Genomic DNA, 16169 nt, shown 5'->3' with positions numbered 1-16169 from the left:
ACTGCTATTTAAAACACTTACTAGTTCATCCTCCGGAATAAAATTCTCTGATGTGGATGTTTCTTCTGCATCTTAAGCAAGTTCCAGAAATTTCTTTTTATAAAAAGTAACACAGTTGCTACACAAAATATCATTTTTATTTACTGAAACAGATACACCCACAAACTTTTGAATATCATCTGCTAAATCATTCACCTTACACATCCTCACACATTTACTTTTATACACACTTTTTTTGTGCCTTTTAATGTAGTCCACACATTTAATTCTCTCCGTACTATGAAAGTCAGACATGATTTAGTTCACTAGCTGAACATCACCCATGAACACACACAACACAACTGTAACAGCAAAAGTTTGGGAATTCCCTTGTAGTCTTGTAGTTGATTCCCCCTATGGTCACCAGGGATTTCCCTCAAGCTACCAGGGATTCCCCTTACAGCAAGCGCCTGGGAATATTCAGATAGGGACTCCCCCTTCATAGTTCCCAAGGTTTCCCCTCATACAAAACCAGTTACAAATTATCACATACTATTTAGATACCAACAAAACATTTATTAATTGAGCATGCACAACATACAAAAGGTAATGACATTACATTTTCAAAAAATTCTAGAAATGTTTACAGGCAAAAACACACTATCCAACAAAGTGCATGCTATTAATAAAGGTGAGGACTACAAAGTTACAAATTTTCAGATTTTTAAAATATGGGGTTTTTCAGTAATTTTCAATCAAAAATGGCACTTTTGTCAAATTTTGAAAATTTTAAAGTTAAATTTTAATAATTCCATGCATCATAGAATTAAAAACAATTTTTCCTGTAAAACTACTGTAATAGGTCTACATATTACCAGAATTACTTTTTATGAAAATTGATTATTCCACATAAAAATTTTTTTTTGAAAATCCAAAAAAATCTAAATTTTTTGCCAAATTTTTTAGTTTCCCCCCCTGAAAGATATTGTCGTTGGGCTCATTGGAACTATTCCACTCTGTAGTTCACTATAATAGGTACAAAATAAAAAAAAATCAACAAAATCAGTAAAATAGTTTTGAAATGCCGCTCATTTAAAAAACACCCCTTTTTCCACCTTTTTTGATTTTGAACCAACTTCAAAAGGCTATAACATGGGGAAAAAATTTTTTGGGACAAAATCCTTTTGGCATACTTCTTGTCTGCACTGGTTGTAACTGCTGTAATTTTTTAAAGCAAATCTGAGATGGTGACCTGACACATTATCTTGCTAACTGCCTGAATTGAGATGGAATGGCTCATTAGAGGAAGTCAACTGAATGTACAGTATATCCATAAAAGAATGTCCATATATTTTAATAATATCAACTGTAAGGGTTAAGAGTATTGGTTCATGGTCACAATTAAGGAGTAACTCAAAAATGTTTTAGACAAGCACTTGCAGTGCCACCTGCGCAAAATGGCGACTCCTGAGCGTAAAGCTTTTGTGTTCCGCAATTTACTAAGAGTGAATCTGTAATTTCAGTTCAACGTGCGTTTCGTTTAAAGTTTAATTGTGATGCCCCATGTGGCAAAAACATCCGCTGATGGTAGGCTATATGCAGTTCGAAACGACCGGATGTGTTTTTAAAGAAAAAATCACGGGATGACCAAAAATGTCTGTACAGGATGTTGACCGTGCAAGAGCATTCCTGCAATGACAGAATCCATACAGTCTGTGCTAAAGTTCCATGAGTAGGTCAAAATGTGGTCAAAGCATGCGACTCTCAAACATGAAATTACAAAGTATAATAGGAATCATAAGAAGTCATTGTTTTTATAAAACTGGCTTACCAAACAATCAAGTGTTTTTAGGGAAGGCTATTGTGAATTACAAATGTATTTAAAATGAATAATAATGAACATTAGTAGTGTAAATAATAAAACTGGTACTGGTTAGTGTTAAACGTAAATTCACAAATACAGTACAAGCAGTCTGCAGTATTCCCTCTTCAAATTTTTGGGGTACCTTTACATTGTTTTTTTTGAGCGCGTTTTTTTCCAACAAACTTTTCCACAATACAAATTTATCCTTATGTGCTATGTATTGGTATTTTGGTATTTAATTATCACCCTTGAATTTTTTTTTTACTCTAGCCAGAAAAAGGAAGATTTGGGTTGTTTTCCCTTTTTGCTGTTGATTTTCTATGTAGCCATTCAGTATGCATATTTATTTATTTGCTTCTAAAGATTACCTAGATGTGTCACACCTCAAGCACGATGCATTTGTAGCTCTATGCCCTAGTTTGGAATACCTATGTACACTTTAGCTTGTATTTAAGTATGTAATATGTGTAAGTTGACAAGATACAAAAATTTATTTTTCTAAATAATTACACCAATCCCTCACTTAACATGTCTAATGCATTCCTAAAAATGTTTGTGTTACCTGAAATCGTGTATTCTGAAGCATTGATTTCTGTAAGTAGCAAGGGTTATTTACTTAATATGTTCCAAATTGTGTAGGGAAATACTCTTTACATAAAATAAATGCGTAGAATAATATCACCGATAAATGTCACACCATTTATCTTTATAAGCCTACCATCAAATACTATGTATGACAAATACGATACCATGTAACAGGAGATAGTTATCGTCCGTCGGTTGGTTGACTTGCCTGCCTGAGCGTGACCTTCAACTCATGTCGCGTACCTTTCCACGAACTTTTCAAACCATCCTTTACTGGCAGTGAAACCAATATTACTGTCCGGATATTTACATTTTAATTTTTCAAAAGTTAAAGTGCTTATTCGTGTATCACCGCGTGATTCACATCAATCCTTTCTCAGGCCCGTGATTTTTTTTTTATTGCACTATTCATTTAACAACCTTTTCCACGTGAAACATCTGTTCATTTCTGTTCCAGTATCTAATGTCAAATATATTCCAGCTAGTACAACCAACAGCATCAGACTTATATAAACATTTGATGAGTCCTTATTTCATATGATTGTGCGCACAGTTGACTTGCGTAAAACTAAAGTGCGACCAACTAGTGTGGTTTTCATGACATTCTGCTCGCCATAATACTTATAGTTTTGTCTCAAATACTTGAACACAATGCATTATGCTCTCACTTGGAAGCCATGATTCCACTATGATTCCAACTGCAGATACTTGCACATGTACAGTGACCGGCAGACGAATAGGCAGACGTTGCTTGTGTTTGAGCATGCGAGTTCCCTGCCACGGGCTAGGCAGAAGTTCATTATGGTCTGGTCTGTGGCCGGGTAACAACGGTACAGCACGGTGGCATACCCATGAATGTAAATACTTTTGATCTTTTACACTCCATAGCTGATGTTTGTACAACAGCCGATAGCGTAGTCAGATCTGCCTGCACATCTCTTCCCCCCTCGTATGGCTAACATTATGCTATGGTACATCTTTTGTTTACCGAGTTGAAACAGACTTTGTGGCATCATGCTGGACTTTTTTTTGCCTGTGGAGATTTTGTGTTAACTGAAATTTACAGACGTGCTATTCAAACTTGGGGCAGTGAAATTAACATCACGCGAAATGAATTTGCGCAATCTGAAGTCATGCTAAGTTTGGGATTGATGTATTCTGAATAGAAGCTAGCTAACAAAGAAAAACATTATTTCAAGTCAATAAAATTAAGTGATGCTTACAACAATGCACCTAAAATCATAACGATAGCTCAGTTCTGAGCATCCCCAGAAGTGGGGGTGGGTCATGGCATGTTAGGCTGTGGTGACTGGTCAGAGAATATAGAAAGCACACATCTTGATGGGAGAATTTTTGCGGAAACCAGTTACTTGCTCCATTTTGTTTTGTCCCAGGAGTACACAGTTCCCCTAGTGGCATAAGAGCTGTGCACCATCCTGGATATTTCTCTTTGGGGTGGATTGGCGGCGGCGGGGGGGGGGGGGGGGGGGAAATGCTGCTGGTACTCATAGGTAAAGAACACTCGTATACACATGAGATACAGTTGTTCTTTACTCCAGCGAAGAATACTCACAACTCCTCTCTCTACAATGCAGAAAAAACAGTCAAAATAACTTTTACAAGGTCAGTCTTGAGTAAAAGCTTAATGTTGAGTCAGCCATTCTTGTAAAAATGGTATCTCAAAAGTGTAGCAGGCATAGCAAGGTTAAATTGACATGGGGGAGTTAAGACTCCCACCTTAATATAGAGTACTCTTTGAAATCAGAAGAAAAGCAGTGAATTAAAAAAAAATCTATGGAGAACTAAAAATCTGCTAAATAATTAATTGCTAGATTTTCATGGGTCAGGATTTGTCCCTGACCAAGACCTACAGAATACTGATGGTGGCAAAAGTTCTGCCTATTAACGAGAAACCGTTTCTACAACAGCACTAGATTCAAAATCTTTTGCTGTAGTATAGTAGAAAAGAACATTGTAATTAAGACACACAAAGACAGTGTTGGTTTATGAAATTACAGATGAATTAATTGTTTGTAAACATAAAATATTTTATATCACTGGCAGTGGTGAATGTGCTGGTCATGTTTTGGCATTGCGCAGTCCTATGGACAGTTAAGAACCGGTCTTCAAGAATTGGTCAGGTGGTACAATGTCATCACCTATTAAGAATTTAATTATTATAATAATCTGAAAAACAATTGGTTTAGAAACACTAACCTAAAAAATCCTTGATCCATTGACATGAGACATGTGTGAAGGGGAGGGTAGACGTCGTACAAAACAAGGTGGTTGCTTATCTAGGCTGGGAGGGAATGTGTGAACAGCTTGCCAGCTGTGGCCAGCCGTGGCCAGCCGGACTGATGACTTGGCAATGCTGTGCATGAGTCACCCGTTAACCTGACACAGTGCTGTTGGTTTGCAACACTCATACTCTCCTTTATATTTGTGGTGGCACGAGCACCTTTATCGTGCTGTTATAGCTCTTAGTGGATACTCCACATTTCAATGGGATAAATATCTCTTTACTCTGGTGCTTGCAGCTGCTTAATTTCTGCAGCACATCTTTGAATGTGCACGGCAAGTAGTGGCACATTGTTGCACAGCTTATATTCAAGCAATTTGCCACAAATTTAACAATTTTTTTAATTAAGAATTACAGTTTGACAGTTATTAGCAATATTTATCTGAGTCCCAGAACAAGCTGTTTTTTTAACCAAGCAAAAGTAATCAGACCAAAAATTGCCATTTTCTTCTACAGAGCAACATTTAAATCAAGTGCCATTTTCCTATTTCACACTAGTATTCTTTGTGATTTTGTCACTTGGATCACTATTGCTAATTGCTGTCCTGTTAGTATGACTATACAATCGTTTAATTACCATTCATGTCCAAAAGTACTTCAAATATAACAGTTATCTTTATATAATAAGTTTAGACTATAAATATGTAAGTCTATGATTATTTAACAAGACATATCTGTATATGTTTTATTCTAACATCCCTAAAAGTTGTGAGTACACCTATCCCTCACTTAGCACGTCTAGCACGTCTTCAGGTTGCGTGGTCTCATTTAGCGCAATGTTAATTTTACTGCCCCAGTCTTGAATAGCACGCCTGTAAATTTCAGTTAAAACAGAATCTCCACAGGAAAAAAAAAAGACCCGGCACAATGGCACAAAGTCTGTTTCAACTTCTGTAAACAACAGATGTGCCGTGGGATACAGTTAGCCAAACAAGGGCAGAAGAGATGCGCGCGCATATCTGACTACGCTATCGGCTGTTGTACAAACATCAGCTATGGCAAGTTAAATTGCAGCCATGGAGTGTAAAGGACCAAATGTTTTTATGTCTGCGCATATGCCGCCGTGCTGTACCGTTGTCGCCTGGCCACAAACCGGGCCGTGAACTCAGTCTAGCCAGTGGCAGGGAATTCACTCAAACAAAATCAATGTCTGCCCATTCAGATGCCGGTAACTGTTATGTGCTTGATCACTCATAATGCATAGTGTTCAAGTATTTTAGACAAAACTATAAGTATTACGGCACACAGATTTTCATGAAGGCCACGCTTATGTTGGTTGCACTTTAGTTTTAAGCAAGTCAACTGTGCGCACAATCGTATGAAATAAGGACTCTTATCAAAAGTTTATATAAGTGTGATGCTGTTGGTTGTACTAGTGGGAATGTATTTGATATTAGATACCAGAACAGAAATTAACATATAATTCACATGGAAAAGGTTGTTAAATGAATGTTGCAATGAAAATAAAATCATTGGCCTGACAGGATTGGTGTGAACCAGGTGGTGATACGCGAATAAGCACTTTAATTTTTGAAAAATTAAAACGTAATTATCTGGACAGTAATATTAGTTCCACTGTCAGTAAAGGATGGTTTGGAAAGGTACGCGATGGGAGTTGAAGGTCACGCCCGAGCCCAGCTGACTGACGATAAAGTACATAACCACGTATCTCCCGTTACGCGGTGTCGTATTTGTCATACAAAGTGCGATGGGAGGTATATAAAGATTAATGGTGTGACATTTATAGTTGAGTGTTAATCTACGTAGTTATATTACGTAAAGTTTATTTTCCTACACAATTTTGGAATACATTAAATAAATTAGCCTTGCTATTTATTGAAACTAATGCTTCAGAATACGTGATTTCAAATAACACTAGTATTTTTAGGAATGAATTAGTAGTGCTAAGTGAGGGATAGGTGTATTGAATTTTGCTACATCCAGTACTAATTTTTCAGATTTTATAGCCGTGAAAGCCTGCCCCCATGATTAATTTTAAAATAAGGTTTTCAGATAGAGTAAAAGGTACATTGGCTTTAGGGTTATAATATTTGAGAGGATATTACATGGATCATACGTAATTTTTTTTTTCAGGCCACAGACAGACATCAGGTTCAGCAGCAGCCTCCTTCACAAGCACCAGTTCAACCTACTTCAGCTGTTCCATCTTTGCAGCAACCACTTCAGACACAGTCACAACAGCATCAACAGCCCTCACAACAGCTTCACCATCTTCAATCATCGCACTTGCCACCTTCCCAGCATCAACCACCACTTTCGCAACAGCCTCCCCAACAGCAGCAGCCTCCAGCCCAACAAGCAGCTCAACAACCAGCTCAACACTCGCTTCCACAACAGTCTTCACCATTGCAGTCGCATCAAAAACAACTGCCGCCATCTCAGACGATAGTTCTGCCATTGCACATTCAGTCTTCTCAAGGGGATTATCTTCGTGAACCAACACCACTGCAGATAAGGGGAAGAATTTCATTGCGACCTCAAAACACTGAGTACATGCCAGGATTGTCCAGGAACAGGCCACAGCAGTAAGTTGTAGCTCTGTAAATCTATGACAAACATATTGTGCACTATTCACTATTGTGCACTGTGTTTTATAATAAATTTTCTGGTAACATAATTTATGAAATGAAACTTGCACATCTGAGAGATTACCTGTATTAAGTAGTATATATGGTTACTGTACCAATAGTCATCAGATGATTACACATGATATCAGCATACATACACATTCTACCTGACCCTCTTCGATTTCAATGATTTTTGGTTCATAGCTTATGTAATGAAAAATTATTATTTTTTTTTTTTTAAATTTTTTGAGTGATTGGTTTTTTTCTTCTAAAATTAATTCACAATATTGAAAGAAGAAAAAAAACTAAATTTTGCATGTTTCTGATCTACAGACATTTTGTCATTTCGGTAACATTTGTTGGTAGAAAGCTCAAATTGGTCCCATTTGCAGATTCGTCGAATCCCTCGAATCCAAGGGATTCGAGGGATTTTACGAATCCTGGATTCGACCGGCCCATCCCTAGTTGGAACCTCTTATTTCACCGTATAAAACTGTTGTACGGTGCGCCGTATTACCCCAAGGTCAAACTCATCAACCGATATCTTGTTACTACTTGCTTTTCTTTCCTGCAGTGCGCAAAATTTCCCCACTGATAGCAGCTTCTTTACTTTCTTTTCTAATTTTGCATATTGTTCCTTTCGATTTCCCTGTCGCTGTAGCCGCACGCTTTGTTGCATTACATAATGGATGGGTAAGTTTGCCTGATGCCTTATCCTGATCACAAAATGCAATCACATTGCTAATCACTTCCCTGCACTGGCTATGTATAGTTTTGTGTTTTGTTGTACTGCCCGATGCCATTTGTCAATACACATTATATTATAGTCACGCACGCTTCGAAACCTTGCTCCGCTTTCAAAGGATCCGTTAAATACTTGAACAGCGATACTCCCGTATCCGCGCACTGTGTCGTGACTTATGGTAACTACTCTACTTGCCGTCCCACCCGCGACATGACGCGCTTCGACCCTTGAGGCGGACTAGGGAAAGGGAGGGGACAGTGTGGCGGAAGGGATGACGGCAGAGGGAGGGGTCCGTCTGACCTTGGGTAGTTCACATTTTTCCCGGGACCACAGTTGGCTTGGGCGTGTAGTACATATTAATTTTATAAAAGGTTGTTTTATTTAACTTTTAGTCAGCCTACCTACTGCAGATTTCTTTACTATATTACATTAATAATGAACTTAAAATTAAATTTTTAACACTTACATTTTAGCAAAAGTTATTCAGAACTTCATGATTTGTGAAGTTTTTATGGCTTCTTCCGATGTTATTACATAAATCCTTCCTGTAGGAGTGGTGCGATCAACATTACAAAGTTAATCAGTCAGTGGTATCCGGTTTTCTTGGATATAAAAATAAAAATGATAAAGGACCAGCAGGATGCAGAAATGTCACTTTTAGTTCTTCGTCTTCTTCATTCTTCTCCAACACATATGCCAGCCACCACTTTTGGTCATATACAGCGAATATACATCCACTAACTACTGTCATTTGTAGTTTTTCAGGGCATGTTTGGATGGTCACTGTTTCCTCTGTTTTATCTTCAGAGAATATTTTTACACATATCTTTGATATACTTGAATTTACAGGCATATACACATTATATTGCTGTGTTCCCTTAATAGTTACTGCTTGGCTGAAATGGTTATTCAGAAATTTGTCAGACTCGTCATACTCAACTTGTGTGGAGAAGGTGAAATTAATTCCAGATAAATTTTCAACTGCCCATTCATAAAGTTGGATATGTGTTAAAATTTGGTCGTCATTTGGACGTTGTAGGCTTGCACTTGCAGCAAGTCTCTTCACTGAGCCCCCAACTCCATCACATTGTCCTTTCTCATGGGCAGTAGTGGAAAAATGCCATTCTGCCTCTACACCAAAGTCTTGCTTATGGTAACATAAGTTTTATAAAGTTTTTCTTATTTTTATATTATGCAGCACATCCATCTGAGTAATAAAAAAAATTGTTTGTCTGTAAAGTCTGTTTACGGACGATAGTTTAACGTGACATCATAACAAAACATTGATGAAATGATTGCATACTTTATGAATAAAATTGAATCATGTTTATTTTAATAATAAAAGAATAAATAGTTGAAATTATACTAGTAATCAGATTTTTAAAATGCAAGGATAATTAACCTTTATTGCCGAAATTGTTGTAATAAGCAATGAAAACCACATTAACTTTTCACTTCACTTTATAAACAGTCGAGTGGAAGAGAGATAGATGCGGCGCAAGCGTACAATGAGTGTAACGGGACACAGTGTAACGGAACAATGTGCGTAACGGGACACTTTTTTGTGCGTGCAGCTGGCGTTCATCGATTTATTAGACGTCACGTCAAAAATCTTTTTTGGCACTGATTGAAACTTTGTTGTCATGAATTCGACAAGTTTTTTTCTGGAATGTATACACAGAAACAGTTATGCTCCAAACATGGTGAAATTACAACAAAACTTAAATGCTTAAGTTTATTATTCTCTCTGTAATAAATCACAAATGGATGTATTGTCACATGATCACTTGCCCAGTGCAAACTTTGAACTTCGTTCTGAAGTACAATACAGTAGAATCTCGTTATAAAGTACATCAATAAAGCCTCAACTTTCATACTTAGTAATGAAAGTACTTTATTCTGAAAGTCTATATATTTACCTTTAAAACGTAGTGTTTTTGAATTTTTAAAAATAGAGTAGTAGGGGATCAAATGTTACATTCGCTTGGAAGCAAATATTTGTAAAACAACAAGAATTTAAAAAAAAAATTACTGAACTTAATACAGTAGCGTAAATTCTAGGCCTACATGTACAACATTTATATCTGTAACACAAAATGACAAATGGGTTAAACTATTTTGCAGATGTATACATTTATGGAGATAGAATTCCCTTGTTATCTCCTAGGCGAAGTCTCTTGCGATTAGCAGATAAAGATGACTGTTTGTACAGTTTAATAATTTTTTCGCTATCTTTTATTATTGTTGACAGTGTAGTGGGCACCAAACTAAACAACCGTGCCACATCTGCATTTTTCATGCCTTTGTCAACTGCTTTCAATATTTACACGTTTTCTTTCAAATCAAACTGCTTGCGTTTCTTTTTATCTTTTTGGCCATCCATCCAGATTAAAATATTCAATCAACAATATTGTTTGCCTCGCGCCACATCAAACATAAACAAACCTCGCATCCATAGATAACCATAGCGCTGCACTAGTAGCGCACGTCGCGAGCATGGCTGTGTCAGGCGACATTCCGACCTTCATGGCAACACAAAGCGTGTCAGCCATGTTGTGATACCAAACAGTTCAAAACTTAACCTGCATAAATTAACATTATTGGATTTTCTATTTCTTATGTAAATTAAAATATCATTTTTATTTAACGTTTGTATCTGCGTTAATTAAAACTTTTAAAACGTGCTCTACAAATAACCAAAAGATGGCGCAGCTAAAAACAATTGTCTTGAAGAGAGGCGAGACAGCAATTGATTGCTACGATCATCTCGTGCACTAAAGTGTGTGATCCATGGAGGAGGAAAAATGGCGCGTTATACTGTACTATGATTCTATGAATCGTTGAGACAGTATTTGTTTACGTTTTAAACTTGTTAACGATTCTTGAAAGTGATAAAAATTAATCATAATGAACATTTATATTAAAGAACCCCTGCGCAAACACAGTAACAATTATGTATGTAAAATTTTTCCTGATAACTGGAAAAGAATGGTCGTATTGAAAGGTAGGATACGTTTTTTATGTTAAGTGAAATATTTTTACATTGTTTACATTGGTGTTTTGAGCAGGAATTTAAAATCATACGTTGAACTGAAAGATACGTTATTCTGAAGTACGTTGTAACAGAATTTCACTGTATTATAGTTTTTAGAGAAATCTAGGTTTACTACAAACTCAGACTCTTTAATATTTTCTTTTTTGTCATTAATGAATGATGACTGCGGCTTTTTAATAAATTCATACTTTTTTAAAATGGTCAGTTTGTTACAGAAAATATTTATAAACATTTGATTTCTGTAAAGTTTTGAGACTGCAACAATGATCAACTATTTAGTGTCCATTTGTCATAGCTCCTAATTTCATGTTGTCATTAACTTCAAGTTCTGGTGGATTGTGTATACACAGACTGAATGTATACTACTTTGGCCTGCCAGTATGCAATGTTTTGGTCTCAGCTCGGCAAATTTTGAAAAACCTATTATAATATCTGAGAATCTTTCCTTAAACAATAAGTAAGCTTCCTTCAGATTACACAATATTAGTCATTTTGAAATTTTTGTTTTAATTCTATTTGAATTGACTACAGCCAAACAGTCCGTAATACAGGGCATTATTCTGCTTATATCATAACTTTCATAAAATTACTTAACGGTATCGACAATAGCTTTTGAAAGAGTTTTCCAGGCTTTGGGAAAGGGCTTTCTAAAATGCTCTTGTCTTTTAATATTTTTTTTTTGCCTGTCTCACCATATCATTTGGTGCATTAAATTCCGGCATTATTTTTCTAATGTTCCATTTTTCTAGGAGATATGTATGTATCATTAACTTCTTAACTCTATTTGTTGATGTAGAAAACTTTTCTTTGAGGTTTTGTAAAACTGACTCATCTAGATTCTCATCATCTGTAGATGAATCTTCAGCTGCTAAAAACAGTTTATGATTCAATACAGAGTTTATTTTTTTTTTTACTTTCTCTGTAGAATAATGCTTAGAGTGAATTTTCTTAATGTTAATAGGAGACTTTTCTAGTACAACTATTGAAGGATTAAATATGTTCAATTACAATTTTTGGATCTAAAGAAAAGGATGGGTCATGTGGCTGAGAACTGTATTCCTCACTAGTTTTGATTGGAGAACAAGACAGGCCAGACTGGCCAGGTTGATTAGTGTTGTCTACCTTTAAATTTCCAATTTCTTTCCTACTAAAATCACAAATTTTGTCTTCTTTAGGTATTTCAGGATATAAACTTAACATCCAAGATGTTACATTTCTCAGTCTCTTTTTATTCCTAATTTTTTGATTAGCTTTGTTTAGCAGGTTATAACATTGTTAGATAGTGAATTTGTTTTTGCTTTCCATTGTCTGTTTTAAACAATTTTTTAAACTTTAGAGAAGGACCATCTCACTACATCATATCAGTCTAGCTTATTGTATTTTCATTGTGTTTTTCAAAGAGCTGCAATAAATGTTTATCATGTAGTACTTACAAAATAATATTCTTGTAAACACTCACTAAATATGAAAATACTTTTAATGAATTAATAGAACTTATATTTTAACATATTTGAGCACAAAAGATTGTTTATAACACAGACAGAAGAGAGAACTGAGGGTGAGCCTGTTTCAACTTGACTATGAGGCTCTTGTCAGCTCATGAAGCAATCAATAGACCTAACCTCTATTAATCACCTTTCATGTCATAACTTGAAGAATCATCTAGAGCAGACTCTGTTGATTGTTATTTATGAGTGTCTCCTTACATTTTCCAATAAAATGCCTTATAAAGTAAGTTATAAAAACTATTTCCAACTTTACTAAAAAAAAATTATTTTTTAAATAACTAAATTATTGTCTTAGAGGCAACCCTCCTAAGTACATAATTAATTATGGTAATAATCACCATCATGAATAAATTAAGTAAAGTTAGGGTACATAGTATTAAACTGAAAAAACACCCTTTTTAAAATTATTATTTAACTATGAACCCATTAGCCTCCTACTTTGAAATTTTGAAAATCATTTACCAAAAGTATAAACTATTTATAGGAATTTTTAAAAAATGAAAAAAAAGCACCTTTTGAGAAAATTAAAGTTAAAATCTGCATGGATATCGTGCTAAAAAATATTAATGGATTTTCAAACAAAGGGCAGATAAACACACAAAGAACCAAGTAATTTTTACCTCTTTTTTTTGTAGTTGGGTGAAAAATTATCAAATTTAATCGCCTAATTGGTTGTTTTAATCATTATTGAAATCCTTATATAAGCAATAAATTTATTGAAATAATAAATAAAGTTCCAACAAAAAACATAGTCCGTTTAGGTGCTCAAGTATTACCCTGAACCTGCCTGTTCAAAATGTGTAGAACTTGGGTAAGTTAAAACTCTGATTAGAACTTATATTTGGAATATTTTTTTCCCATAGTATATTCAGAATTATGCATACATATAGTGTTCATTTCTACTTATTGCACATTTATAAACATCTCTTGCAAGAATTCATGTGAAATACGTGAATTAAAACCCATTAAAAGAGATAAAACTTGCCCAGAAATCACTTGGAACAGTGCAGCTCTTGCGGTGGATATGGCACTGAGGAACTGACACATTTGCAGGTTTGGTGGTGGGAAATTAAATTGGCGATTTTGGATGAGAAAGAGAGAGAAGGAAGAGAAGGAAGGACGGAGTAACTTTTGGCCTAAATTTATATGTAGGATCGCGTATTTGAACATGTAGAATTGAATAAAATAAAAATCTGGGTTTCGTAAAAAATGTTGTGTTTGTGGTTTTGTATGCCATACAACAATATATTGTTGTAAAGCATAGTATTGTAAGTTAGACATGCACCACTTTGGCTGCATACTACTCCATTATCATGTAATACATGTGCTTCCATCTGTGACTTACTAAACAAAGATATGACTTTCACTATTTTTCGGCAAACTATTTTATGGTTATACTGTGCGTTCATATATATAACTCGGAATAACAAAAAACCTGAAGTGACTTATATCACTTTGGCTTTAACCAGCTCATATGAAGACCTGTCAATCATGTTTTTGGTGTTATCTTCCACCTTCGTGATTATGTGTGAAAAATTCTCTTGATTTTGAATCTGATATAAAAAAAATTTACATTTTCCACTCTTACGATTGCTGGCTGGTTAATTGTCTTGTTTCTGCAACTGACGAATGTTCGATACTCATCAATAGTTGTAAATCTCGCTGCATTGTTTTTTTTTTCTGTGTATTTGATGACTAAAATGGCTTCCTTCACAGTGAATGAGTGTGATATTAGTAGCAGTATTTATTAAAACTTATTTCCAAAATATTGGAGAAATATGAAACTACATTCAAGAAGACGTTTTCTGTGGAGTTTTCCCTCCATAATAGAATCAAGTAAGAGTTGCACATACATTTGTACTGTTTGCAGGTGTTATTTTTCTCTCTCTCATGGTGGGCAGTGAGATGTGGTCAAGCACATTCAAACAATGAAATACAAAGTAAACACAGAATGTGTGATACAATATTGTAAATTGGATTTTTGTGTGAAAAATAAGTATGGTCAAAGTGTGATACATGCATAATGTTTGTTTACTTCATTTATCATTGAACATAACCTGCCTCTGAATTGTACCAATGATGCAGTGTTCTGAAAAAATGTTCAAGTACAGCATAATTGCCAGCCAGTGTGGTTGTCAGAACCAAAACTGCACCAATTATTCATCTATTTGGTGATGTGGAATAAGAAAAAATTGTTTTGACTTTGCTAATTATGCCACATGTGGTAGTAATCAAAATGATTCCAAGTCATATCCTGTTGTAGTTACGTATTGTAACAAAGAGTCGAACAGAGTAGAATGTTACCTGCTTTGTGCGCCTGTGTAAGTAGGTGACTCAACTGGTCAGAATATTGACTGCTTTGAAGTCATGTGAAATTCCTCTGTCCAACTGTGTGGTCCTAGGTGCAGACAAAGAGCCTGTAATGGTAGAGCTGTAGCATGGTGTTTTGGCTGTTACGAAGGGAAATCAAAATTTTCATTGTAATAAATTTGGTAGGAGAGAAGGGAGCTGCATGCTTCCTTTTAACATTGATGAATATTTAGTTGATGCATATTGCTACCGAGAAAGAAGTGCTAAATGGAAAGGCAAGCTCTATAATAAAAATAATTGCGCCTTCTTTCAATGTTCTCTTTGGTAAGTTGCCTACTGATCGGACCTCTAATAGAACCTATTCAGTGTCGATCTGCCTTTATTATACATCCTCAATCATAAAACAGAACAAGAAATATTCTGAAGCTCATTTGTACACACTGGCTGTGTCTTGGTAAGTGTTAAGTAGGGTATTAGATCAGTGGCAACCACTAACAAGTCTGTTTAGAAGTGAAGTTAGTTGTAAAAAGCTATCTCATGCAGCAGATAACTTGCAAACTTATCGCATCCCGAAACTGAAGCAGATACTCTGCTTTATCCAAGTGCGAAGCCCAGTTGGACTTCTCAAGCAACGATTGTGGTCAGAGGTAGTCAGTGAATTTATTCCACTAAAAGAGAAGTTCTGAATTACAAAATAAATGCTTGAGGATTCAAAAGAAATCAATGCATAATGAACATTTTTGTAATGCTAATTTATCCTGTCACGAAAGGTTGTTTATGTTCCTGTCTTCCGATTTAAACTTGTCATTATGCTCTTTTTGTCAAATGTTATGCCACATTTTGGAAACTCAAATGTAGCACTTTAGTCCAGTGCACCCACAATTATTTATTCAGGTCTGTTTTATTTCATATATTGCAAACCATAAGTGACTTGTATGGTTTATTGTGAATTCTATAAGCAGTAGAATCACTTTTACAGTTATAACCATAGTAACTTCATACAAGCAAATATGCCTGGACAAATTTCCAATAACAGACCTCAAGGAATAACTAATGCATTTTAATCTTTAAAATATTTTGTTTGATCTAATTGGGAAAGGGAAACTGCTTGGTTATTGATTGACGGTGGAATGCTAAATATCTGGTAAGGCAGTGGACTTGTGAGGGGAATGTTACATGAGATAATACCACAGCCAGTAACTGGCAATTTATTTATGCTCCATTTGTATACTA

The 16169-nt window shown here is 35.4% G+C and overlaps 1 protein-coding gene across 6 annotated transcripts in view; it reads left to right on the top strand.

Annotated features, from left to right (window-relative positions):
• LOC134529436 (nuclear receptor corepressor 2) overlaps positions 1-16169 on the top strand; it is a 407697-nt gene that overhangs the window by 91472 nt on the left and 300056 nt on the right. For 4 of the 6 annotated variants that reach the window (XM_063363527.1, XM_063363526.1, XM_063363529.1 and 1 more), the window contains exon 5: positions 6825-7276. The exons of the other annotated variants lie outside the window; for them this stretch is intronic. In XM_063363527.1, coding sequence (XP_063219597.1) covers positions 6825-7276 — 452 coding nt within the window. The remainder of the gene's footprint in view (positions 1-6824; positions 7277-16169) is intronic. 6 annotated transcript variants of the gene reach the window in all.

Source organism: Bacillus rossius, chromosome 2 (assembly GCF_032445375.1).
Source record: "Bacillus rossius redtenbacheri isolate Brsri chromosome 2, Brsri_v3, whole genome shotgun sequence".
NCBI lineage: Eukaryota > Metazoa > Arthropoda > Insecta > Phasmatodea > Bacillidae > Bacillus > Bacillus rossius.
Note: the sequence above shows the minus strand (reverse complement) of the source record. Positions and strands in the feature narration are given on the sequence as shown.